This window comes from Microtus oregoni, unplaced genomic scaffold, assembly GCF_018167655.1.
Source record: "Microtus oregoni isolate MIOR12 unplaced genomic scaffold, Mior012 000000F_ref0000247, whole genome shotgun sequence".
NCBI classification, from domain to species: Eukaryota; Metazoa; Chordata; class Mammalia; order Rodentia; family Cricetidae; genus Microtus; species Microtus oregoni.
Genome location: NW_024543059.1, coordinates 69,988,289 through 70,016,118, shown reverse-complemented (window position 1 = coordinate 70,016,118; position 27,830 = coordinate 69,988,289). Strand labels below are relative to the sequence as shown.

Here is a 27,830-nt window from a genome sequence, read left to right as displayed (position 1 = left end):
AAGGAGTGAAACCAGGTAAGGGATGGGAGCAATTCTCCTTTGAGAAGGGCGTGTCTTTCTGACTGGGACCACTCCACCCCCTTAACCCTAGTGTTTAAAAATCTATCTTAAAATATAACAAATTTCAACTCTTCTTTAAAAGAAAAGGAGAAAAGTAGGAAAGGAAGACGCCAAACTGGAAATCAGAAATAAAAATAAAGGGCTGCTGGGAGGGTTCCAGTGTAAAAACAGCCACAGCAAGAGGTTCACAGCGATAAACCAAGGCTTCACCCTGCCGTTTGTTATCTGCCTCTCCACAGTCCCTGAGAAGACAGGGAGAGTCCTGGAGGTGGCGTGGGATCACAGAATTTAGGAACAGTGAGTGAGCCAGGCTGCTGGCGCCCAGCCCTGTGAGGAAGGGGGGAGCAGAGGATTCGGGCAAGCGGACGGGGTTGTTCCTCGGGCTGAGCTGAGCGCACCGAGCCGAGAACCCGTGCGCCCCGCCCTGCGCCGCGCCCCTAGACCTCCCGGTTATCCGCAGCCACCGAGCCTCCCCGCCGCCTCCGCAAACCCAGGCTCGGTACCCAGGCAACGGCAGCGGCAGCCAGGTGGCCCGTGTCAGAGACTACCGGCAATGATGTGAGTAGCACACACGTAGTGTGTGTGCCTGTGCTTGTGTGTGTGTGTGTGTGTGTGTGCGCGCGCGCGCGCGTATTTGGTGTCTTTGTGTTACTGCCATTAGGTAATTTGAGCAGGGTTTTCCCTTTTTTTAAGTTTTTGACTGGGTAGTAATTCAGGGATCCGAGGATCATCAGGTCTGGACACGACCGCATTATGCCTGCTCGAAGCACTTGCCAGGCTTTCAGACTCTTGTCTCATTCTTGCTCCAGACTCGGGTGAAACCAAAACATTAATGGCAAGAAGCTTTAGCCTTCCGGCAAGAAACCAACATCAGCAGACAGAATGGAGCTGGTGTCTGATCCAGGTCTACTTCCTCTGAAATGCAAGCCACCCCTCTCCGGACCCCACCCCCGCCCAACCCCTTAGCAGTTACTGCTGCTGCCCAGGCATCTCCCTGGATGCTGGCCTACTGTTGTTTCCCTCCAAGTCCTGAAAGAAGAGTTTCGGTTCAGTAGACACCTACACGTCTTCTCTGAGCCAAGCAGGCACCGGGACAGGAGATACAACTGTGTTTCCCCCTACAGGAGTTCAAAACGCAACTCTGGGATCAGAGTATACCTAAACCAGAAGTTAGGCCCTCAGCATCCAAGTTGCACTGGGGATGTAGGCAAAGAGTCAGCCTTCTATTGCTGTGATAAAACAGCAGGACCGAAAGCAACCTGGGGAGGAAAGGGTTTATTTCATCTCACTGGCTTACAGTCCATCACTGAACTAGAAGCGGTGGAGAAACAATCCTTACTGACTTGCTTCCTATGGCTTCCTCGGTGTGCCTTTTTATAGACCCCAGGACCCACAGTGGCCTGGGCCGTCCAGTCATTCATTACTTAAGAAAATATCCCACACACATAGCTACAGGCCAATCTGATGGGGGCTTTTTATCAGTTGAGATTCCTTCTTCCCAGATAAACTTAGCTTACAGCAAGGTGACAGAAAGCTGGCCGGCCCAGTGACTAAGGCTTGTTGACTAAGGTGTGTTGTGTGTTTTTTGGCATAAGAAGTCGTTAGGGTAAAAACCCCATCAATTATGTTCTCGACAACTTTGCAGTGCCCACAGAAAGCATTAAGAATGAGCCGGATGTAGAGGTACATGACAATTAATCCCAGGACTCAGGAGGCAGAGGTAGGTGGATCTCTGTGAGTTCAAGGCCAACATGCTATATTCTATATAGTGAGTTTCAGGACAGCCAAAGCTATATAGGTAGACTATGTCTCAAAAAAAAAAAAAAAAGAATAAGCCAGAGGTGTTGGTGATAGCGACCCAGGCCTGTGAAGTTTATATGTGAATGTGGAAGCTGGCACTCATGTGCTTCTTGCACGTATTCTTGTGCAAATGTGTCCGTGATAGTAACAGGGTTTGTTCTTTTGTCAAGCTCCCTTGAAAATAACAGAATTCCCTTTCTCCCACAGAGCATGATGGTCCAGGGTTTATCCGGTAGCCCAGTGATCCCAGGACTCTAGATTGCTGTCTGTGATTAGCCAAGTTTGATTTTTTTCTCCATGAGTGAAAACTGACTGTTAAGGTTCCAAAACACATGACCAACCAAAGCTTTCCCCAAACACAAATGGACACTTAAAGACAAAAAGTTAAATTTTTCCTCATTTTTTTCCCCTAAGGAGAAATATATTAATCTATTGGCATGAATCCTTCATAGAGCTAAACCAAAATCTGAAAAAGAGTAATGTTATAGAGACTGATTTAGACAAGCCCTGATTCTAACCCTAGAGACATACAAATAACCCACTGTCTGTAAGCAGAGACTGCTCTTTTGCTTCCCAGCTGCCCAGACCCAAATAATCACACAGAAAATGCATAAATTACAACACTGCTTGGCCTATTAGCTCAGGTTTCTTATTAACTAACTCTTACATCTTAAATTAACCCATTCCTATTAACCTACATAACATGACGAGGCTGTGGCCTATCAGCAAGGTTCCAGTGTCTGTCTCCTTTGGCAGCTACATGGCGTCTCTCTGACTCTGCCTTCTTTCTCTATCTCTTCCAGCCTCTGGCTATATTCTGCCTGTCATAGGTTGTAGCAACTTCTTTATTAGCCAATGGTAATAAAACATATTCAGAGCATACAAAGGGGAATACCACATCAACTGTCAAATCTGAACGAGTGGCTTTTAGATATGAAGTAAGCCGTATTTATAACACACAAACCACCCAAATCTAAAAATAAGATGTTAAATTTGCAATTATTTCCCATTTGAAGGAAGATAGATTAATGAGAAGCAAGAATTGGGTCTCTCCTTATTTTGGTATCATTTTCTTACATTTGATATCATTATAATCTTCCTATTACATCTGAAGAGCCAACAAAATCACTAAGGTAAGGAATCAAATAGGGTAAGCGATGCTTTTTTTTTGTTGGCTTGGCCTCATGTGGTCGACACACCTAGCTCTCTCAAAGAAGGTCATTCTTGCAAAGGGAAACATTCTTAGTCATTTCAGGAATTCTCAAGGAAAGCTTTAACCTCCTCTGTGTCCTGGCCTGGATTCCTCACTGCTGAGTAGGGGACCTTTTGATATATGAACCTTACATTAAAGTTGATAAGCAGAACCCAGAACTAGAATATTTGTTCTACATAGAAACTTCCTATGGGAGCCTCGAATGATGGCACCCTGTGGAGGGTCAGGCACGTGGTTGCTAAATGCAGTGCTAGCCAGCTTGAACGACAGAAGGGAGAGCTTCCTCAAAACAAACAAGGAAAAACAAATAAAAGATATTATATGAATCTGAGAACCTACTGAGTCAGCACTTGAATGGGTGAACACCAAATGTCAGAGACTATTAATACTGCAATCTTTGTGGAATACTTAATGAGTAACCGTGGTAATGAACTCTTAAATGTATACAAGAGAGTATTCCAACATCCAGTCCATTCATCCTGCTATAACAAAATGCCACAAGCTGGTTCATGTATTATGTAATAGAAGATACTCATTCCTCACAGTTTTAGAGGCAGGAAGTTCCAAGGTTGTGATTCTTAGGGATTTGGTGTCTTCTAAGAGCTTGTTCTCCGTTTACAAGCCAGTACCTTCTTGCTGAATCCTCATCCTCACTTGGAGGGATGGAGGAGCAATGCCGCCTGACATTGCAGAATAGGAAGAACTGCTCCTTCAGCCTCCTTTTACACACACACACACACACACACACACACACACACACACACACACTTGAGACAGGTCTATATGCCCCCTGGATGTCCTGGAACTCTCTATGTAGACTAGGCTGGTATTGAACTCACAGAGCTTTGCTGGGATTAAAGATGTGTTCCAACAGGATGTGGTGGCTCACACCTTTTCTCCCAGTACTGGAGGCAGAGGCAGGAGAATCTCTGAGTTTGAGGCCAGCCTGGACTACAGAGTGAGTTCTAGGACAGCCATGGCTACACAGAGAAACCCCCTCTGAAAACAAACAAACAAAATAGGTATATGCCACTATCTCTGGTCCTTCAGCCTTTTTAAAAAAAGCAGTATTCCATTCAAGAGAGTGGATCACTTTGTAAAAGTGACTCAATCCCTTTTTAGGCATCTACACCATTTACTGATATCCCTTTTGGTTTAAGTTCCAAAATATGAACTTTGGAGAAGTAGATGCATTACAAATGGTATCAATCAATATATGTAAATTCTCAATAAGATTCCCCTTTAAACATTAGCCTAACCATATCACAGGCAGGAAATGCAATGCTTAATCTTGATTGTCAACCGTTGGATTCATAATTACCTAGGAGAGTAGACAATGGGGGTCTAACCGAATGAGCTGATCAATCACTTGATGGGTCATAAAATTACTGCATTATTAGTAGGTAGTTAAAATATGAGATAAAATAAAGTATCTCATATTTAAAATGTAGATCTTTGGGATGGACCCTTACTGGCTATATCTTACTTTGGCCAATTCCTTTATTCTCTCTCTCTCTCTCTTTCTTTCTCTCGCTCGCTTGCTCGCTTTCTTTCTCTCATGCGCGTGCATGCACACACATGTTTGTGCATGTGTGTGCGTGTGTGTGCTGTACTGCAGAATGGAAGGAAGTCTTCTTTAGCAAACACCTGACGTTATGAGAAGGTAAATTTATAGAGACTTTTCAGAGTCTGCTGATGTGGCGGGTCCCCTGTCACCTGCCCCATTTGTTGGATTTAAGGGTTTTCTTTCATTTGAGGTCACATTTCTGTCTCTGAAAGTTCCGAAAACTGCTGGAAAAGATCCCAAAGCGCTTCCTCACCTGCTCTGAAAACCACGAAAACGGAAAATGATCTCAAATTACAGCGAGTAGAATTAAGTTACTCCCAAAAATATCAGAATATATACATGGAAACTATTGTGACCGAGGCAAACTGTATAATTGTCTCTTCTCTGAAGCACAGATTTTCTTCTAAATGTACTCAAGGCTTCACGTGGGGGCATCTCACTGCGCCAGTCGTAACAATCCAGACACGCAGACAAGGCAGGAATAAGAGACTCTTGTCCCTCAGGAGATGGTGCGATGGGGATAGGGTCCCGCTGGTGACCCATTTCTGTGGCCAACCCTGGAAAGTTACCTGAGCACTCCTGATTGTGGAGTCAGCCCATCAGCTAGGGCAACCTGTGTGTTTCAAAACACAAGCCTCAAGGGATATTGGTAAAGGAATTAAGATGTAATAGATCAACAAGGGTTTATTTCAAGAGCAGCCAAAAACTCGATAAGAATGCAGATAAATACATTGGACTCAAAGAAAGGGCCAACCATGGAAAGGCGAGAGCATTCTGACTTAGCATGTGTCCACCCTCTGAGTTCCAAGGCAAGAGAGAAGGGAATTTAGTCATCTCCTTCCCATGGTCTTCAATTACTGCTGTGTCTATGCTGTGTCTCCTTCAATCCAGACCTTGTTCCTCATCCCTGAATCATCGTCTTTGAAATTATAAGACATGGAGGATGAAGATAAGACAGCTGGATGTCAGGACTCAAAGCCATGCACTGGGACCTGTCACACAGCTTCTGAGCATCAAGGACCACAGGTAAGACCACCAAGCAAAGGCAGGAAACCCCAGCTGTTCCCCTAAGCACACTACTAAGCTGAGAGAATGGTTTCTCCTCGCTCTTTACCAGTCAACTAATAATTCTCCCTGAAGGGCCAAGTGACACACTCCTAGAAAGCCAGCATTCGGAAGAGTTATGCAGAAATACTATGAGCATGTAGTCGCCTGAGTTACCTAGTGAGACCCTGTCTCGAAAGAAAGAGAGAGAAGAGAAAGAGAGAGAGAGAGAGAGAGAGAGAGAGAGAGAAAGGGAGAGAGAAGGAAAGAGAGAGAGAGAGAGAGAGAGAGAGAGAAGGAAAGAGAGGGAGAGGGAGGGAGGAGGGAGAAAGAGAAACAGAGGGGGAGAAAGAGAAAGGGGGAAGAGAGAGGAAGGAAGGGAGGAAGGAAGGAAGGAAGGAAGGAAGGAAGGAAGGAAGGAAAATCTTCCTCATGCTTAATTCCCATGATCACATAGACCAGGGTATATAATGTCTCTCAGTTTTCCACCTAAGGTCATTGGTAGCTGTCCCTACCTGAGGTTGGCAAAATAGCCCTGTGTGTTCCTGGCCTAAGCCCTAGAAGGATTTTGTGTGCTTGCCTTCCTTGCTCTTCTCTACTCTCCCTCCCTTCCACCCTCCTCTCCTTTCTTGAATTTCTTTGGTATATTTGCCTGCTATCGTCTTGAATTACGTCTTAACTATACCAATTTTGGGGCCTAGTATTGTACAATGTAACTTTATGTTTATGTGACTCAAGCATTTAAAACTCTAAAAATAGGGATGGACCCATTGTTAAATATTCTTCAGTGGTTCTTTTTCTAAGCACTAGCTGACTTATTGGCAAAAAAGTTGTGTGTTTCTTTATATAAGGTATTAGCCCAGATTTTAATAAGGGCCATTTTATTTGAAATGCGATAAGCTAACAGCTAAAAGATGGACGAAAACACGGCTTTAAAGATTTAAAAATTCTGTTTTAAATGCAGGAAGAGAGAGTCACGAACCTCAAAGAGGTATATGGGAATGAGCCAACAGAAGACAGTAACCTGCTGAACAGTGGTGAGAAAAAGCCCCCGGAACTGGCAACAGAATCTGGTCACTTTCAGAGTCTGAGACGAACCCTGGCTTGCCCTCCACATGGCTCACTAGGCAAAGTGATAACAAACGGTGCGTATACGGCAGGGATGAGCTCAGAACATCAAAGATAAAGTCAGAGTAAGAGCTTCCAAAATCACGTGGTTCAAAGGACAAGAAGAAACGTCCTTCTTCCTTAGTTAAAGCTACTGGATGAGACAGCTGACGATGTTATGACTCCGCTCCACACAGGCACTGGGGGTGGGGGGTGTGAAAAACTCCACCATCTCAAAGTGTGGTTCCAACGGTGACTGTGGGCACCACAGAGTCAAAAGAGCAGGGATTGAAGAACATTTTCCATATCTGAATAATTCCACATAATCACCGTAAGGCTCCAAACGTCTGAGTACCGGGGAAGCATTATGTAACTGTTGATGCCGTTACAGCAATAGCAGTGTGGCTAATGCTGAGCAAACAGTGATCATTTTAGGATTCTAATCAAATCCTGTCATTTTACAAGTGAGAATCTTGGTTTGCAATCGAACCAATTCTTTGTAGACTTTGAGAAGTTTGGAGGGAGGAGAAAGATTTATGCAGATTGTTTCGGATATTGTTTCAGTTGAGATATATTGGTCTTTTAGTTTATGAAGGTAACCTGAAATGTTAGAAATTTGATGAGTGTATACATGTTTATAATCACTGGTACAATTTTTTTTGTTCACAAAGGAAGAAAGAGAGGGAAAGAGTGTGTGTGTGTGCATGTACACGCATGCACTTCCACGACGTGTGTGAAAGAAGGGGTTGAAATTTTCTATAAAAGCAAATTTTATAACAAATTTGGAAACTGTTGAGAAATGAAAACATGATTGCAGTACATTGTTTCCTGAACACCAAGTCTCAATTCTCAATTACTAGTTCCCTTGACCTTGCTGTGTGTGTGTGTGAGAGTGTGTGTGTGTGTGTGTGTGTGTGTGTGTGTGCGTTGCTTTGTTTCAACAAATGTTATGTGTATAGCTCAGGACTCATGATCCTCTTGCCTCAGTCATCCCAGTGCTGAGATTGAAGGCCTGCACCACCCACCCAGCCTGAGCTAAGATTTTGGAACTGTACTTTAGAAGGGAGCTCTCACGGAGATTTTTATCCTTTTCATGCAGGACAATGGAAACAAATATAATATGTTATGCTTTAGGCAGTGTATGTTTTTACTGGAAAAGTAAGATTCTGAACCCCTGTGGGAAAACTAGGTCTCAAAATATAACTAGCTGAAGATACCTCTTCTCTCTTTTATATGATTTTTTAAACCTTTAGCACTGAAAATATGACAATATCTAGTTTAAAAAATTATAATAAAAACAGATACTGTTTGCCTGAGGAATATGTAAAAATGAACAACGTGATTTGAGAACTCATTTTTATTTCTATCCTTTTCAGCATTTTGTGGCCCTATATGCTTCCATATGAGCATGTATATTCCCGTGTGTGGGTGCGTGTGTCTGTGTGTATGCACTTGGTGCGTGTGTGTGGAGGCCAGAGGTTGACACTGGGCCTTCCTTCCTCCCTCTCCATTTTACATAGCGAGGCTGGTACCTCACTCTTCACGTGGCTTGGCTCCTGGGACCCTGACTAGGGATTGACCTAACTGGGGTGGCAAGGAAATGAAAAGACAGATGCACAGAAAAGCTGGCATCAGGTGGGCTGGGCTCTCTGATGAGCAGGAGAAGCTGCTGCAGCACCTGGGATGCTCCGCGTGTTTAGTAAGTCCAGCTGAACACAGAAGAGGGCTTACTGCACAGAGATAAGTAAGGATCTGGGGTTATTATGTATAGCTGAACAAGGAGCAGGTTTAGCTAACCTCTGTGGGAGCAGACTGAAGGGGTTGGTTTGGGCCCAGTGCTCACTGATCTGCCTAGGCTAGCTAGGTTGTCATAGCGACATCAGCACTTACCTGCTGGGAATCCGAATGCTCCTCACACTTGCATGGCGAGCACTTTACTCACTGAGCTCTCTCTTCAGCCTGAGAACTCTTTTTTAAATTTAGAATTGTTCCAGAACCATTCCTGGAAAGTAAGGGTTCCTGGTACATAAGCGTGTGCAAACTGTTTTCCTGTTTCTGATTCTGAGATTGATGGCTCTGTTCTGTCTTTGCTCCTGTGTCATTTAACACACATAAACTCTTCTTGGGAAGTAATTATTACATCAAAGCTATGTTTTCCCAAAATCATAAATGACAAATAAATTATTGACTGTCTAAGCCTGATTTAGAGATACCTTATAAATATACACATAAATAACATTTACAAGTGTATCTCAGGAACTGGGAATAACAGGAGAGTTAGAAGAGAAAACAATCTTAGCATGGAGAAATGAAAACTCCTAACTCTGTGAAATTACTGGAAAGTTCAGCTTATTCCTTAACAAAGTCAGACTTAGCAGCTGGCAAATCATGCTGCCTGTAGCATTTTCTGGGATTGTTAGCTTGTATACTCTATTGAAAAATACTGAAAGTACCTTAGGTATTTCACTGAAATAGTAGCTTACATCTCTGAAAAAAAAAAGTTGATGTTTTAGAGAAAGAGGCGTTTGTTTGGTCACTGGGTTAATTTTCCTTTTCTTTTTGTGATAGCATAGCAATGGGTCATGTTCTTTACTTTTGTAAGTGCGATAATTCTGAGCAAACGTTGACAGTAAAAGAAATAATGGTTAATATTTAATTCCAGGCAGAACTAAACGCTGGGAGTATAACTGGAGTGCAAATATTCTCAAGTTCCTACCAAGAGGGCCAAGACAGTGATTGTTCTCTATAATATTGGTTGTTCCTGTGTTGCAAGGCAGTGGTTCCTTCTGGCATTGTGGAGGAAAATGGAGCTGAGAACGGGTGTACTGACAGGCACTGCCAAGCCCCCTTAAGCTGGATGGTTGTTTGCATCACCACGTCCTTTATAACTCATGGTTATAAACATTTGCATATGGAGTCAATGTTTATTCAAAAATAACTTCAGAATACAACAAAGTTTGCATGTAACAGTTAGTTTTCCTGATGTTTTGGGTTTATTTTTGTGGGTTTTTTTTTAATTATGTTTTTCTTTAGGTACCATGGTTGTTCTTCTATGGGCTGTGGTTTGGTCAGTTACCGGCCCTGAGTGTCTTCCTGGAGGAAATCTGTTTGGAATCCTAATCCTGTTATATTGTGCTGTTGTCGGTGGTAAAGTTTTTGGACTCATTAGATTACCGACATTGCCTCCTCTGCCTCCTCTTCTTGGTGAGTGCGAAATGCTTCCTGATTTCCTCAAAGCAAATGATAGTGTTGAAAACACTCTGGGAGGTTTTGGGAAATAAAAGAATGAATATTTCAGTATTTGCTGTCCTGGAGACGAAACCCAAATTTTAATTTAAAAAATTGTGCGTGTGTGTGTGTGTGTGTGTGTGTGTGTGTGTGTGTAACAGTTTTACGGGGTCAGTTCTCTCCTTTCATCTTTATGTGGGTTCTGGGGACCACACTCATGTCTCCAGTCTTTTGAGGCAGACACATTACCAGACTTCATCTCTCTGGCTCCAATCATTAAAGAAGTTTTTTGAGTCAGTTGTTCAATGTGATAATTTTTAAAATTAATTTATATGAATTTACAATTAAATAGTTCACATGTAAAAAGAAGAGGGATGAGTACTCCAAATGCATCGCTTCCTTGTAGTAATAGGAGCGGCGGGGCTGTGTCCCTGGCACCTGGCCGCCTGCACGGCTAACTTTACCCGAAATAATTACACGGAAACTGTATTCTTTTAAACACTGCTTGGCCCTTTTAGCTCTAGCCCTTACTGACTAATTCTGATATCCCGATCAACCCATCTGTAATAATCTGTGAACACCGGTCTTACCAGGAAGATTCTAGCCTATGTCCATCCTGGGTTGGAGCTTCATCGCGTGTGTCTGCCCAGGAGTGGGGCATGGCGTCTCTTCTGAGGCGTCTACTCCCGAGAGGAGAGCTGTCGAGTCTGAGCTCATTTCCTCTTCCTCCCAGCATTCTGTTCTGTTTTCTCCAGCCACCTGTGTTCTAACCTATGAGGGCCAGCCAAGCAGTTTCTTTATTTTTTTTTAACCAATGACCTTCCTCCATCACTTCCTAGCTATTTTTTATGACATTTCCTCTTATCTAAGCTCTTGAGGTCATGGCTGTACCATTTAATGGTGTGCCTCTGCCCATTTTCTCTGAACTCCATAAACAGTAACTTCAGGTGCACACACTAAAATCAGCTATGCTAGACGTGTCTGTGATGCAGAAATCAATAAATGCCACAAGGCGGGGCTTGTTAAATTTGTTTTTTTGGTTTTTTTTTTGTTTGTTTGTTTTTGAGACAGGGATTCTCCATGTAGCGCTGGCTGTCCTGGAACTCAGAGATCTGCCTACCTCTGCCTCCCAAGTGCTAGGATTAAAGGGATGTGCCACCGTGTCTGATTACAGGCACAAATGACCTTTCATTCCTCAACGATGTGTTAGTTTTGGCTTCACATGTGTGTGTGACCTCCTAACATTACCCCTTCTATAAATAGGGTGGCCTAACTAGTTCTGGGTGTGAGCAACACAGATTGGACTCGGTGGGGATAAAAATAAACATAAATAAACTTAATAACCATAAATAAACAGGTACTACAGGCCTCTCCATGGTGTTCTTGATAGACCAGGGCAACAGAATTCAGAACTCAGGTTTGTTTTTTTCTAGACGGAATGTCGGGGGTGAGAAATGACAGTTACATGTTAAACAGTGTCTGTAGCAGGTCACAGTTTGTCTCTGTTTCTATACAGTGTCCTCCCTTTAGTAAACGTGTTTATCAGTGTGAAGTGTGGTTCTTATGTGAACACAGTGAAGAGGTACAGCAGAGCAGGTGTACCTCAGAGACCTCAGATTCTTTGATAGAGGGATCTTTCCTTTCATATGTACTTGGGGTCTAAATGTGGGCAGAACTCCCTTATGCAGACTTACAGTTCCCTTACGGAATTCCCTTACAAGGTTCAGTTACACTTAGCTACCTGTGGGTCCTGGAATGTAAAACTTCTTATGCCTCAAAACATCCACTTTCTGTCCCTTGTGCCAGGCCCTTCACCGTCCCCCAACCCCTGCCCTGGGCCCCCTTATTCCCCTGTCTTTTCTCAGTCTCCTATAGTCGGGGTTGTTGTTCTTGTTCCTCTGAGGGCAGAAAGCTTGTTGCTGTGTTGTAGTTCCTAGCATTCGTCTGTAGAAACAGAACTCATAATCCTCTACAGCTGGTTCCGTGTTCATCGTCTTGTTTGAAATAATGAAGGCACCCAGTAAATGGTAAACAGTAAATAAAAGAGGCACTGTCTGGCACGGCAGGGCGGCGTCCGGTTGCCATAATTGTTTTCCAAGCCTTTACAAAGAGTGTCACGTCTATCTGACAGACTGTCTCCTGTGAAGGAGAAGTAGCATCCGTATGAGTACTTATTGATAGCTCAGGTAACCTGACATTGCCAATAGTTTTAGGAGCTGTTTGCCCTCAGGGATGACCGAACTGACATTGGATTAAAGCATCTTATTTGGGATTTGATCATTATTCCTTCGAAATGTTACACTTTGTCCCTTCTGTGCCCAATTATTCTGACAATATTAATTATTCTAATCATCTTTACATATGAAGTATTTCTTTGACCCTTTTATTATATTTTTTTAAAAATTATGAGTTTAACTTTATTTCATCCAAAGACTAAGCATAGGGAAAACTAGACTGCAGTCCCTGCCGTGTGTAGAGTGGTGATGGAAAAATGAACTCCTTGTTTGAAAACTTAACCAGCTCTGTTTGACTGATCCGTTCAAGGGATGCTGCTTGCTGGGTTTCTCTTGAGGAATGTCCCAGTCATCAGTGAAAATGTCCAGATCCAGCACAAGTGGTCCTCTTCTTTGAGAAGCATGGCCCTTTCTGTCATTTTGGTTCGTGCTGGCCTTGGTCTGGACCCAAAGGTATGGAGCGTGAATTTCTAATTATTGAATAGTAAATATGTCCTGCTGACATTCTTCTTGCAAGTATTTATAATATTAAGCTCTGGGAAATGAGTGGACAGTGCACGTGACAGTCTCAGGAAGAGGCAGGAGCTTTCTCAAGGGAGGGCCACTGTACTCCCACCCTGGCCTCATAGGAGTCCAGATGTTCCCGGACTATGTTGTGAAGGAACTGGTGTTACTGTGAAGGGGAAGACACAGATATGTCATAGGAGAGGTAATGATCATGGGGAGACAGTGTGTCATGTCCCAGTACATTAAATAGGGCTGGTTATATTGACTCAAGGAGCTTTCTTGCAAACGGAATGAGTCTTAAGCATGCTTTTTACCCACATTCCTTTGAATGTGCAGATGACCGTTCTTTGGAGACAAACATCCTCATCTGGCCTCTTTCTGGGGCTGTGAGCCACAAGTCAAATGGATAGTCAGATAGTTAGTATATGGGTTGTAAACACAGACCTTGAAGTCATCTGCGTGACTGTAAACTTGTGCCTTCCGAAAGGATGACATCTATAAAGAGGACCAGCAGTTGCCTATCGCAGGATATCTGTGAGGACTGGGTACCCTGTCTCCCAAACCTGCAGAATGTAGAAATACCTGCTGAATAAAACTAGCTGGAAAGACACGATGGCCAATCCTGGTTGAGCAAGTGCTGGTGATGATACTGTCCACATGATGCAGGAACACATTAGTGTGTCCACTCTTATCTTTCAGGCGCTGAAGAAACTGAAGGGGGTGTGCGTGCGCCTGGCCATGGGTCCCTGCATCGTGGAGGCGTGCACTTCTGCCCTTCTCGCACACTTCCTGATGGGTTTGCCTTGGCAGTGGGGCTTCATACTGGGGTAATGATTTTTTTTTCTTTTTCTATGAAAATATCGAGGGGCATTTGGAACTTCCTGGTTCCATTTAAGAGATTGTAAAATCACATCTCCTGAAGAGAGCCATAACATACATCATCGACACTCCAGCATGGCACAGTCTGGACAGTCTAGCTGTAAGATAGAGTTTGTGTCACTGTGGTAACGAGCTTGGCAGTGACTGTAGTCAGATGAGCTACTGAAGAAGTTGTTTTGGGTTTTGTTTTTGTTTCTCACTTGTTGGAATTGGAATGGCCAATTCCAAGCCTGGGAGTTAGCTGCTGGATCCCACCTCAGAGCCTCCATAAATGGTTTGAAATACTAAGTGTTCCTTCTGCCGCCAGACATGGCGACTTGGTGGCTTCTCTACACATTCTTTCTAGTGCCCTGTTTTCACATCCAGTGGGTGACAGCCACGAGATGTGTACAAGTGAAGAGGATAGAGCGGCAATTTGGTGTTTACCTATGGGCAAGAGGAAATTCCTACCTGTCAGAAGTAGGCCTCGGGGGCTCTTGCCTAGATTCCAGCCCCAGCTCTGTGATTTCCAGTTAGCCAGTCTCTCTGTGCCTCGATGGCCTTGCGTGTATCTCTTTCTCAGTGTTACAGTGAAGAAATGAGTTCATATGTGTGAGGTCTGGACAGTGGCTGTCCAGAGCATAGCGAGTGTGTAAAACACTTCCCAGCCTTACACCTGCCCCACCCTCATACCTCAGAGCCCCCGCCTTCAAATCTGTTGTCTTTTTTCACATTTCAAGATCTAACTGAAGCCCTATTGAGATACATATATATATATATATATATATATATATATATATATATATATATTTTAAAGCACCTACTATGGCCTGACTCCATTACTGACTCAATATCTCTCATGATGCATACATTTTAGGCAACCTAGGTCATTGTAAACAGATTGCCTATACATATGCTTCAAAGAGCAGTGTTTTATAGAGCTTTCTGTCTACCTGTTTCTGGTTTGGTGTTTCTGAACTGTTTGAGAGACTGCAGTCATTCGAAGTCCAACCTTTTTTTTTAAAATATTTATTTATTTATTTATTTATTTATTATGTATACAATATTCTGCTGAAGGCAAGAGGACACCAGACCTCATTACAGATGGTTGTGCGCCACCATGTGGTTGGTGGGAATTGAACTCAGGACCTTTGGAAGAACAGGCAATGCTATTAACCTCTGAGCCATCTCTCCAGCCCCCCGAAGTCCAACCTTTAAAGGCATAGAGGAAGGAGGCATTGTTATGAATCCTGAGGTCGTTAGCCACAGCGTCTGATGCCCGGCTACTCAGTTTTGTTGTAGGTGCTGTGTCTCCAGCCGTCGTGGTGCCTTCCATGCTCCTTTTGCAAGAAGGAGGCTACGGGATTCAAAAGGGCATCCCAACTTTGCTCATGGCCGCTGGCAGCTTTGATGACATTTTGGCCATCACTGGCTTCAACACATGTCTGGGTGTGGCCTTTTCCACAGGTAATCCCACCTGTCAAGAGCTTGGCTGTTCTCTTGTTCTGCAGAGATAGTGTTAAAGTTTTTAAAGTAGGGTGTGATTGCTTAAGGCAGTGCCTACGTTGTAGGTGCTGGGTCCTTCCCCAGAGCCATCACTAACCGGAAGCTGCCTGTCTTCCCCCTGCTAGGTGAGTACAAGAGAGGCAGGTACAGTGTAATGAGGCTGACAGAGGAGCTCTTTCTTCAAGGAGAGGTCTAGGAAAGTTTAGGTGTAGAAACCACAAAAACATGTGGAAGTTTTGGCATAGGCACACATAAGAGACAGCAGTCTGGGTGGAGCTGGGAGGAACAGTGAGCTCTAAATAGGAGCATTTCCTGTCCTCCTCCTGCCTTCAGCCTTTGTCAGTCCCTTGTAAGTTAGTTTCCATAGGCTTTACAATGTTATGTTCTTGCTCTATAACTAATGAATGCTCCCTGCTTCCTTAGGAAGAATAGCTCATAGGTAATTGTCTTTAGTTTACTATACAAATCTAGTCAAACTTACATTCCCACAATTTCCCTTGTGTGAACCTTTGAAACCGTTCTCAGCCTTAGCTTTGTGACAGCGTTACCCAGGGAGCTTTCATTTTCTTTCCTTCTTTCTGTTAACATAGACGTTACCTTAGGCCAATTAAAACAGTCACCCTTGGGAATGCAAGCCAGTGTAGCCATGACTAGGAACCATGGCTTCAAAGCAACAGTGTTGCCTTGGGGTCACAGAGGAGGCAAGAAGAACAGTGGACAGCAATCCTTAGAGGAGCTTGCTTTGAGCTTTCCATAGCTCAAGAATCTTCTCTGCTGACTGTGTTGTGTCACCTCTGCTGGCCCCAAGGTCTGCTCACAGCAGTTTTGAATTTGAACCTAGATTTCCTGATAGTATTTTTGGTACCAGCCCAAGGATTTGTTTGTTTGAAACAGTGTTTTACCATACAAGAAACTGAAAGTACTGGTTATATTCTAGATTCTAGAGTAATTCTTTCTTCTTTTTATTTTTGTTTGTTTTTCCGGGTTTTTTTGTTTTGTTTTGTTTTGTTTTTCGAGACAGGGTTTTCCTGTGTAGACCTGGCTGTCCTGAAACTTGCTCTACAGACCAGGCTGGCCTTGAACTCAGAGATCTGCCTGCCTCTGCCTCCCAAGTGCCGAGGTTAACAGTGTACACCACACAATTTTCTGTACAATGTGTTAATGTAGACTTTCAAAATGTAGTTTCCTGAACCCTGATTGCTATGAAGGGAAATAGGTTCTACTGCCCACTGCACTGTGATACCCTAAAGGGGTTAAGCCACACGCAGAGAAAAACCCTTCTCAAGGACACTTCACAAATAATTTATTTCAGATTTATTTTTACAATGATTGGTCAGGTGTTTTACTTTATCAGGTTTTTAAGTTACTTTGATCTATAGATCCAGCTCTTGTAACTTGACAGCTCAACCACCTCTTTCCCCCATTCATCTATGCATATAATGCAGTAGAACAAGCATTAAACCTGAGAATTGCAAGAGAAAGAGTAGTTCCACAATTTTTGAGCCAAATTCGAAGCAAGCTTTAATTAACTACTGGCCAGGATGAAGGACTGTGGCCAGGATCGTTCCAGGTTTCCCAGGAAATGACAGTGAGTTCAGTCACGTTTTGCAGAGGCCTTAAAAAGCAAAACCCATTAAGTCCACTGAATTTCCCATCTGGTCCAATTAGGGGCAAACATATATCCTGACGTACTTCCTGCCCACGTACCTCCCACCTACACGTGATCAAGCACATCTAGTGAGGTTGGGTCAAACACACTTGTTTAGGGGGGTGAAAATATTGTTATCTTATCCTTGGGTAAGTGGAGCTTACAGGTTAACTGAGGCCTTTACACAAGCTTGCTCTGAATGATGAATTTTATCTTTCATAAGTTGGTAGGCTCAAGAAAACTATTAGGTAAGTAAACCTATGGAAAGTATCTAAGCCACACCTTATTCTGGTTTTGAAAATCTTGTCCAACAATGTTTTTCCTTTCCTTAAAAGACAGAAGTAGTTTTTTTGTTTTGTTTTGTTTTTTCAAGACAGGATTTCTCTATATAGCATTGGCTGTCCTGGGCTGTATACACCAGGCTGGCATTGAACTCATGGATCCTGTTGCCTATGCCTCCTGAATGCTGAAACTAAAGGGGTGTGTGCCACCATACCTGGCAAGAAACATTTTAAAAGATATTTAAAGTCATCTCTATTGAAAATGTGGAGAGTATAGAGCTGGAGAGATGGCTCAATAGTTAAGAGCACTGGCTGTTCTTCCAGAAGACCCAATTTTGATTCTCCCAGCACCACATGGCAGCTCACAACTATCTGAAACTCCAGTGCCAGGAGATATAAGGCCTTCTGGCCTCTTTGGGCTCTGCATGCATGTGGTGCACAGACATACATCCTGGCAAAACAGCTGTGCACATAAAATAATAATTTTTTAAAAATGTGGCGCCTAGGAACTGTCTGTAAGAACTCCCTTCTGCTTGGCTATAGGATCTCGCTTGACGACGTTAGACTGAAGTTAGTGGATTTGGAGTCCTGGCTAAACTTTTTCTTTCCATGTGTTTTCAGAGTCTACAGTTTTTAACATCTTCAGGGGCATTTTGGAGGTCGTAATTGGAATAGCTACTGGATCTTTTCTTGGGTTTTTTATACAATTCTTTCCAAGCAGTGACCAGGTAAAAGAAGCAAACTGAGAGAATCATGCTGCAAATTGTCAATGGAAGAGACTTCTAGAACACCCTCCTCAAAACTGGATGTGCAGGACATCGCTGAGGAAAGGGTCCCTTATTTTTAATTGCTGATTGCTCTGTTGGTGCTAAGCATGAGGCTGAGGACTACACACATGAGGTCTAATGCTGCTCTGGAACTTCCTAAATATAACTACATATGCTCTTTGAGCAGATGAGAGAGGGGGACTTAATCGGGGGAGGGGGAGGGAAATGGGAAGCGGTTGCGGGGAGGAGGCAGAAATCCTTAATAAATAAATAAATTAATTTAAAAAAAAGAAAATGAAATACTTCTTTTTTTAAAAAAAAGAAAAAATAATTAATATAAATATATAGTATATATGTGCATATGATACATAATTTATATTATGTGCATTTCAAATTTCATTGTAAAACAATATTAGTGGCAAAATAATAGGACATGTACATTGTCAGTAGGTGTATAGTATTCAACTAAATCAAGATTTATAGTGGATTTTTGTAGCCAGTTAAGTATCAAAATACTTTAAATTCTAATGCTATCAAACAGAAAAAGACATCTCATTATACTGTAGTAAAACATCTTTCTCCAAGGTCAGCTTTCTTAATGAGAAAGCTTGCTTCCTTCAGATGTTAAACAAGCATACGGAAATGCTATCTTTATAAAATTTACGTTATTTTGAAATTTCAGAACACTCATAGTGGCATTGGAAATTTGACTAAAGCAAGTGCGGTATGTAGAGTATTCTTTAGTTTCCATATAAATTCTAGGTATAGAATAATCCATCATTAAAAATTAGTTATTTGAAATAATCAATCTGACCAACTGTTTTTCCTTCAGGACAACCTTGCGTGGAAGCGAGCCTTTTTGGTCCTGGGCTTTGCTGTGTTAGCTGTGTTCAGCAGTGTGTATTTTGGCTTCCCAGGGTCAGGAGGACTATGTACATTGGTCATGGCCTTCCTTGCAGGCCTGAGATGGAGTGACAAGAAGGTATGCTTTATTATAATTTCATTCACTTATGACTCTTCTTTGATAATAATCTTTCTTTTCAGCTCTTTCTTAATGCTATATTAACAAACTTTTTCATCATAAGAGCCATTTTCTATATATACACCAAATGTATAGCCACTGTCCATATGCATATGCCTTTTGTCACAGAACTTGGAGTTCATCCATATAACTTGATTGGCTACACTTGGCTAGGTTGGCTGCATGGCCACAGAGCTCCAGGGATCTACCGATGCCTCTGATATCTTACTTATAGATCTCAAATCCCAAATAATCAAATAATTCAATTTTTGGCATTTATAAGTCTACATAATAAAGTTTTCATTGCTTCTCTTTTAGTCAGAGGTGGAGAAGATGATTGCAGTCACCTGGGACGTTTTCCAGCCCCTTCTGTTCGGCCTGATTGGAGCCGAGGTATCTATTGCATCTCTCAGACCAGAAACTGTTGGTAAGACCTTCTCAATGGTTCTTGTGCCAAGTCTTTAAATCCCAGCTTGGGATACCTTCAGTAGGTGTTGTTTACCATTGTCACAATTGTAGAAAGAATTAGCTAGGATCTTTAGAGAAGTTGAGTAGAGAATAATGCCTGTTACTCTGAGTGAAAAATCAGGCCTACCCCTCCCCAATATAACTGGCTCATCTAGCCCAGTTCTAGTCAAGAGCTAGAATTTGAAAAGTACCAGTTAATTCTGTAATGTTTTCTCAAGGATTGGAGCTGCTGGTAGTCACTCTTTATACTACATTCAGACGGCATCGCATTAAATCTGTCTGGATTGTGCTTTCAATAATTAGCTAATTTGTAAATATTCCCTTTCCTTATATCCCAAACCAGGAATCCTATTCCTTCCTATCCCCTATGAATTGCAAATATCTCCCTTTATTCTTACTCGTCTTAAAAAGGAAATGTGTCTGTATAGACAGATGCAGTGTCTGTGTGTGAATGCACGTGCACCCACGGCCGAGGAGCTCATGTAGCGGTTCAGGATTCAGTTTTCGCTTTCCACCTTGTTGGAGCAGTCAGTCTTCCAAGTCACTGCTGCTGCTGCTGCTGTCCCAGGTGGGCTGGCCTGAAAACTCCTCAGCCAAAAGTGTCTCCACCTCCCATCTTACCTGAGGAGTGCAGGCATAAAAGATGCATGCCACGGTAGCCGGCTTTTTAAGCAAATTTTCAGGGACTGAACTTGGAACATCAGCCTTGAGGGACTAGCGCTTTTACACCATCTCCCTAGTCCTCTTGGAAATCAAGGAACTAACGTCCAACAGTGGGCCGTGCTCCTTCTGTCAAGACCCAAACTGCAAGTTTGCAGCACAGCCTCTTATGTATACACCCTGATCTTGAGAAAGAACTCTTCTCCTTCCTGAGCTGCAGACAGTCTTCAGCAGTCTGCTTGGGTCCTTCCTCCCATACTAGTTGATAAGTATCTTGACTAATATGTCTAGTCTTATACTCCGTGAAGAAGTCACAGCTACTTTAATGAAAAGATTGGGCTATTTTTCACTCATCTATAGTCGCTTACTGGCTTGTGTGCACTTGGCTTAACCATACCACATGAACAAAGGGGTTTTTGTTTCTGACTTCTTCAAGCTTTGAGGCTGATCAGTCTATACAGATGAGATCAGGCGCGTTCAGGATTGTATGGCCATAGACAGATCAGTCTATACAGTATTTATTCTGTCTACCCATCACCTTGTTTAAGTCGTGACATGCATTCTATCATCGATTTTTTTTTACATTGTTTTATCTTGCATGTTTTGCCTACATGGATCCATGTGCTCCACATGTGTGCCTGGGATCCGAAGAGGTCAGGAGAAAGCGCTGAATACCCTGAAACTGGAGTTACAGATAGTTGTGAGCCAACATGTGTGTGCGAGGAACCGAACCTGGGGCTCTGCAAGAGCAGCAACTGCTCTTAACCGCTAAGCTGTCTCTCCAACCTCACCTTATATCATTTAATACAGTCATATTAAAGCAGTGGTTCTCAATCTTCCTAATGCTGTGACCCTTTAATGCAGTTCCTCATGCCATGATGACACTAACCATAAAATTATTTCCATTGCTACTTCATAATTGTAATTTTGCTACTGTTATGGATTATAATGTAAATATCTGATATGCAGGATATCTAATATTCGGCCACTGTGAAAGGGTCATTCAACCCCCAAAGGAGTGGTGACAATCATGTTGACAACCACTGTGTTAAATAAACACGGGGAAGAAAATGTGGCTCTTTCTATAAAAGTATTGTGTCCACCCCATTATTTAATGTACTGACATTAGTTTTATGGATCTCAAAACATGAGGAAGGCAGAAACATCAACATCTAATTTAAATTTCCTTTGTAAGAATTCAAATAGTTGATTAAATCCTGGTTTTGTAAAGAAAAGATTTTAAACAATTATATGATTGATCTTATTGATTTCTTGATCAATTATATGCAACTATTTTGTATTTAATATTTTAACATTATTCTTATTGATAGTATTTTGAAAGGTAGTTTTCCCCAATATCTCATTTTTTTCTAAAACCTGGATATTTCTTTCAGGTCTTTGTGTTGCAACCCTCGGCATTGCCGTATTGATACGAATTTTGACTACATTCCTGATGGTGTGTTTTGCTGGTTTTAACATAAAGGAAAAGATCTTTATTTCTTTTGCATGGCTTCCAAAGGCCACAGTTCAGGTAGGTAATGATTTTCAAAGGCATATCATTTTAACTGTTATTTCTATATGATACCTTAAAATATTGAATAAGAAGACTTAAGTTGGTGGAAGTAAACAGTTGATAAATGATAGAGATAAGTGAGTGACTGCCTGGTTGAAAAATTGGGTTTATAAAGATTTTATACTAATCTAGTCTAAAAGTTTCATTTGTGATAGCTCATTTAAATTTCTTTGGATCACCAGGATGAAGGTTCAAAATCTGGGTCACCAAGGCGAAGGTTAAGAATCCAAAAACTTCATTTAGACTAGAAAGCAGCCTTGGCCAGAGAGGAGGATTTGAGCTTTTATCATTTAAAACCCTAAGTCACCTGGAAAGAGCCATTTTAACTCATCTCAAATCTCCCAAGATGAAAGAAGAAAGGGAGGGAGGGAGGCAGGTATAGGAAGGAGGAGGCAAGTATGGCTTATCTTAATGTTTGGAAATCTCTCAATAGCCATAGGATTGATGATAAATTACATTTGTCCAGATCTTTATACATAATGAAAGAAAGAGTTATTAAAAAGGAATTAAGATTTCTTGTTTTGTTTTTCTGAGACAGGGTTTCTTTGTGTAGCCCTGGCTGTCCTGGAACTCTCCCTATAGACTTGACTGGCCTCGAACTCAGAGATCTGTCTGCTTCTGCCTCCCAAGAACGATCCACATTGTCATTGATCTACTGGGGACCTTATAAATATCACTCTTGCTTAGGGGGAGACTCTTGTATTGATTTCCTAAATGAGTAGTTGATGTTAACTATTTTATTCACAGCTAGCTGAGCCTCAGTATAATAGCTCAGTCACTTAAACCAAAATCTGTCCATTCAGACACACAAGTGATAAAGAGAGCACATACAGGAATCGTTTAACATTGTTGAGCATACCTTTATCAGGATATCTGTAAATGCTAATTAAATTAGAGTTATAGAGGTTATGATTTCTGACAAATATTAGCGATCTATGATTGTATTATCTATTTTCAAACTAATTGCATTATATAACTCAAGCATCCTATAGACTATTTTGTAGTTACTGGAGTGGCAGACTCTTAATTACTTTTTTTTCATGCAGTGAAAGTCAGATATGACTTAGGGGGTTTGTGAAGGTGCATACCTGCTGTATTTACATTCTAGGTTTTGTATGGCTGTGTAGCCCTGGCTGTCCTGGAACTCCCTTTGGAAAGCAGGCTGGCCTCAGACACAGAGTGCCGCCTGCCTCTGCCTCCGGAGTGCTGGGATTAAAAGGCGTGCGCCACCACCACTGGACCGTGTGTCACCACTACCCAGCCAACAATTTTTAAAATAAGGATAAATTACATATATAGAATGTGCTGGTCACTGTATGTCTTGTGGAGGCAAACAAGTCACTCCTCAATATCTTCTGGGAATGAGTTTGGAGCTCCTCTGTGGATACCGGATCTGCAGACACTCAAGGTATTATAAAAGCTTATTGTCTGCATATAACTTAAGCATATCTTCTACACTCTTTCAATCATCTCTTAATTACTTGTCATAGCTAATATGACATGAATAGTTTTTGTATATTTTAGACAGTAATGATGAGGAAACATCTGTGCTTTTTTGTACAGATGCAGAATTCTGTGGTATTTCTGGACTCCAGTTAGCTGAATTCACAAAGAAAGAACATATATAGAATAAATGTTTTAGCAAGTATGGAATTTTAGTTTTTCTTCTGTTATCATTACATCAAAAACAAGGAAGTTTATATATTATATGTATACAAATATTTATAAAGTTATTAATAATTTAGCCTATGATCTGTCATAAAAAGTACATTTTTATAAGAAGTATATATTTTTAAAATATCATGCATTTTAAATCACAGTTTAGCATGCACACATACCCTAAAACACACATACACACACACACACACACACACACACACACACAACAGAACTGGAAGAAAAATGTATATTGCAATGCAACAAGTGATGTTTCTGCCCTAAATTCATAAAATGTTCAACTACTTTTAAACAGGATAAGCCATAATAACAAAGAGCCTAACAAATAACAAAGGAACTTAATGAGCTAGACTTTTATTTTCTTTCTTTCCAGTAGCCAACTTTGGACATTCCAGAGGTGACAGGGTGGCTATCACTCTCAACATGTACCTCTTACCTGCAGGTTCAACCTGTGCTGATATTTTCTTCCAGTGGGGAGGGGCGGCTACATGTGTTCATTCTGTTTTGGGTAACAATCCATGTTTGTGTCTCATCTCCACTCAATGGTCAGAACATAGATGCACAGTTTATCTAGTTGCAAAAGAGACTAGAAACCTAAGATCTGTTTTGTCAGCAATGTGACCCACTGAAACCCAAGCGTTCCGGGATAGCAGAACGAAGAGCATTCGGATACCTATGGGCACTTAATTCTGTCCTTGTGTCACTGATGCATGGTCTCTCTCTTGTTCCGTTATCTTAGATGAAAACATTGCTCCGTTCTTTGGTATAAGGAGTTAGCCAGATGGGTTGATGCACCTTTTCCTGTATGAACTAATAATATTGCATTTTACCTCTAAGAGAAAATGAGAATTTTCATAATAGATTCTAATAGATATATATTAAATAAAATACTTTGCCACCTCCTGGGACAAAGAATGCACCAAATAACTGATAAATTTAACATCCTTCTGAAGGTCCTTACCACTGCCATGTTTCATACTGTTTGAGAATTTGCATATGCTTCAGAGAAAACATAGTGATTTAAAATTTCACCCACCTCTAATAAATATAACCACCCCTTTAAGCTTTTTATTTATTAAGGTGATAAGAACAGGTACCTGACTTGATCTTAGCCAAAAGTCTGAGACATGATAAGTGTTGTCTTTACTAATACAAATTCTTTAAGTTAAAATATAAAACAAACAGTAACTCTCATCTTTTGTAAGAGAAATTGATCATGAACAATGAATGATATTTCATTAATACTGCGGATCTATTTTCCCCTAGTATTTTGGTATGTACAGACCTGATAGTACACGACCCATGTGTACCGACCGCATAAGGAAGTGTTACTCCCCGTGGGAGGGCAGGGAGACTTTGTAGATTAATCAAACCAACTTCAGGACACTTTGAACGAAGACTAATTTGGATTAGTAGAGCAAAAGGAAGAGCCACTTGTTTTCTTAAATGATCAAACGTGTCACTTTAAAAAACATGTGCTTGGCTTACATTTCTAAGCTTGTGCTAAAACTTTCATAGGCTGCCATTGGGTCTGTGGCCCTGGACACGGCGCGAGTTCACGGAGAGAAGCAGTTAGAAGCCTATGGAATGGATGTGTTGACGGTGGCCTTCTTGGCCATCCTCATCACAGCACCAATTGGAAGCCTACTGATTGGTTTGCTGGGCCCCAGACTTCTTCAGAAGTTTGAACAGCAAAATGAAGAAGTTGTTCCAGGAGAGACTTCTGCACACGTTCAGAGGCAAGGAAAGGAAACGGTTGAGTGCAGTAGCTAAAGTAGTTTCCAGAAGCTAACTCTATCAGGATGGAAACCGAAATGCATGATGTTGAGGTTCTAAATGCATTAGGACCAAACACAATTTGCAGTGAAGAAGCAAAGGAAAGACCAAGATCCACCTCCCTATTGTTTCCCAAAGCTCACTCTCAGTTATGTTAACTGTCAGTTTCATGACTGGTGCTTACAAGTCTTTCATGCCTTGAATCAATGTGGTTCTTCTTCCTCTATTACTTCTCTTACACCAAAATGTAACAGTTTCTGCCCTCACTCCCCTGCCGTTCTGTCCTGTTCCCAGCCTGTTTGCTTTGCTGTCTTTCTACGAAGTGTTGAAACCGACTGGTCCTCCTGACATTTTAAAGTAAATGCAAACTTTCATTGAAACTTGTCTCTTACCCTTTCAAATTTCAAAAGACAAGATGGACAGATGAGAGGGGTGGGGCAGAGGAGGGAGGAAGGAAAGGAGGGAAATAGAAGAATGGGAGGGAGGCCGCATATAGTAGTTCATTTTTTTTTTAAACTGTGAATTGGTACAGATATTTAAGAATTTTATTTAAACATTTTATTATTTATTTATTTATTTAACTTTATTATGTTCATTGGTGTGAAGGTGTCAGATCTCGTGGAACTACATTTTCAGACAGTTGTGAGCTGCCATGTGGGTGCTGGGAATCGAACCCGGGTCCTCTGGAAGAGCAGTCAGTGCTCTTAACCGCTGAGCCATCTCACCAGCCCCAGTAGTTCATATCTGTAATCCCAGCACTCTAGAAACTGATTCAGGAAGATTTCTGTGAGTTCAAGACCCACAGGCCAGCCTAGGGATATTCTCAAAAACACAAACACAAAGCAGAAATCTTCATCACCTGGCTGCCTTTCCAGCTGTCAATGGCTCGATTTGGTCTTCCTTCCTCGATAAAGCTGTCTTGAGGCAATCCCTTTTGTTTCTTTTTACTGATGTCTCCTGGCTTTTCTAGGCCACCAGTAGACATCACCTTCAACTCTTTGCCAGCCCCATATATGTGATAGTAATTGAGGCCAGTATGGTGGTTTGAAGGAAAATGGTCCCCAAAGGGAGTGGCACTATTAGGAGATGTGGCTTTGTTGGAGTAGGTGAGACCTTGTTGGAGGAAGTGTGTCACTATGTGGTTGGGCTTTGAGGTCTCCTTTGCTCAAGCTTCCCTCGGTGTTACACATAGTTGCTTCTGCTGCCTGAAGATCAAGATGTAGCCTCTCAGCTCCAACCCCAGCACCATGTCTGCCACCTGCTGTGACAGTCATAGACTAAACCACTAAACTGTAAGCCAACCCTAAATAAATGTTTTCCTTTATGAGAGTTGCCATAGTCATGGTGTCTCTGCACAGCAATAGAAACCCAAACGAATCCAGCCAGCCAGGTAGGTCAGGAGATAAAAGTGCTTGCTCTTGAGCCTGGCAACCTGAGTTTGATCCTGGATTCAATATGATAGAAGACAAGAACCAATTCCATCAAGTTGTCCTCTAAATTCCAAATACCACGTTGTGGCGTGCAGACGTATGAGCTCATGCACACATAATAAATACATAGATAGATAAATAAGTGAACTAGAATACAATATTCAGGTGTAAGGGCTGCTTTGTGCCAGCAGAAAGATAAGAAATGCAGTTGCCCATCTAAGTAGTTTGCTCTTTTTTCCAATAATAGTTCTTTTTGTCTATTTTAGGAAGCCTGGGGACTCCATTACAGAAGCATGATGGACCACGTTTACCATCCCAACCCAACGGTTTCACCTTCAACCAGGACAACTAGAGTTCCATTTGCTTCAGATGAAAAGTTCTCCATGAGATTTCATAAGCAAAAGATTAAAAACTTTTATACTGTTAACAGTACCTCGGGTATTTGCTTCCTAAAAGAGAGGGGAGGATGGGCTACTTTAGCAAATGAGAGAAAGTAATTTTAAAAAGATGAAACAAATTATGATATTGTTAAAAACTCTTGATATATTTTTTCTTATAAAATTAAAAAGTTTTCATATCACAAACAATGGGTTGTTTTTTAAATTGGAACTCTGTTGTACATTTATAAACATCCAATGCAGAGGGTTTTTTTTTTAAGTCTATATAGGATGAAAGTAAAACTATCTAAGGGAACAAGGGGGACCAATGGGAGACAGAGGGGCAAGAGAAGGAGGATAATGGGTGTTGGAACACAAGGGGGACTGATGGGAAGGGAGGGAGAATAACCTGTGTGGGGCAGCCATTTCTATACATATGTAACAAAAACAGAGAACTTGAAAAGAATGAGAAAATTAGGAGATAATGGGATTTAAATAAGAGACACACTGTTTCTCAGATGAGAACAGAACATGACTACAGAAATTTTCCCAATTTAAATTTTCAACTTAGTGTAATTCAAATCAGAAGGTAAGGAATATCCCCCCCCCCCCGGTAGAACAAGAACAGTTAATAGAATCTGACTAAATTGCAGGTTATAAGCAATTCTTACCATATTTCCCAAGGTTTTTCAATTTGTTCTAACTATTTGAAGGCTAGCACTATTTCTTTGCCCAGGTGTGATGTGTCTGGTCCATGGAGTTCTCATTCTACTTCATTCTAAATCAGTTTCTTCCACTACCGATTTCTCTGCAACAGGACGTATATAGACAGAATGTTCATGACTTTTTCTTTCATTACATCATGGTCAAAAATACTTGCACATTTTTTTTAACTTTAAGCACATATTGAAGTTTTCTTTTTGGTATCAGAAGTGGATTAAAGATTTGTTTAATTTTTTTAAACATATAGACAACTAGATCAATGGGAAGGAGAAAATAGCCTATAGATGGGCACACTCAAAGGCAGC

At 41.6% G+C, this 27,830-nt stretch overlaps 1 protein-coding gene across 2 annotated transcripts; it reads left to right on the top strand.

Moving 5' to 3' along the window:
• The first annotated feature begins 362 nt into the window (after nt 1-362).
• Slc9b2 (solute carrier family 9 member B2) lies at nt 363-26,926 on the top strand. 2 transcript variants are annotated; one of them, XM_041654360.1, is made up of 13 exons: nt 363-618; nt 5,532-5,666; nt 6,649-6,829; nt 9,825-9,995; nt 12,564-12,706; nt 13,460-13,587; nt 14,910-15,085; nt 17,675-17,781; nt 18,653-18,802; nt 19,160-19,268; nt 21,364-21,500; nt 24,738-24,958; nt 26,692-26,926. In XM_041654360.1, the coding sequence occupies exons 2-13, from the start codon at nt 5,577-5,579 to the stop codon at nt 26,720-26,722; spliced, it is 1,644 nt and encodes a 547-aa protein (XP_041510294.1). In that variant the 5' UTR covers nt 363-618; nt 5,532-5,576; the 3' UTR covers nt 26,723-26,926. The 2 variants fall into 2 exon arrangements, with proteins under 2 accessions (XP_041510294.1, XP_041510302.1); XM_041654368.1 differs by lacking the exons at nt 21,364-21,500; nt 24,738-24,958; nt 26,692-26,926 and adding an exon at nt 19,738-19,870.
• The last annotated feature ends 904 nt before the right edge of the window (nt 26,927-27,830 follow it).

What these genes read in the sequence shown, in the direction of transcription:
- Slc9b2 (XM_041654360.1), top strand. Translation starts at nt 5,577, where the DNA reads ATGGAGGATGAAGATAAGACAGCTGGATGTCAGGACTCAAAGCCATGC. An exon ending in TCTTTCCAAGCAGTGACCAG is followed by an intron (nt 17,782 to 18,652) that starts GTAAAAGAAGCA and finishes TTTTTCCTTCAG; the next exon opens with GACAACCTTGCGTGGAAGCG. An exon ending in TTCCAAAGGCCACAGTTCAG is followed by an intron (nt 21,501 to 24,737) that starts GTAGGTAATGAT and finishes AAACTTTCATAG; the next exon opens with GCTGCCATTGGGTCTGTGGC.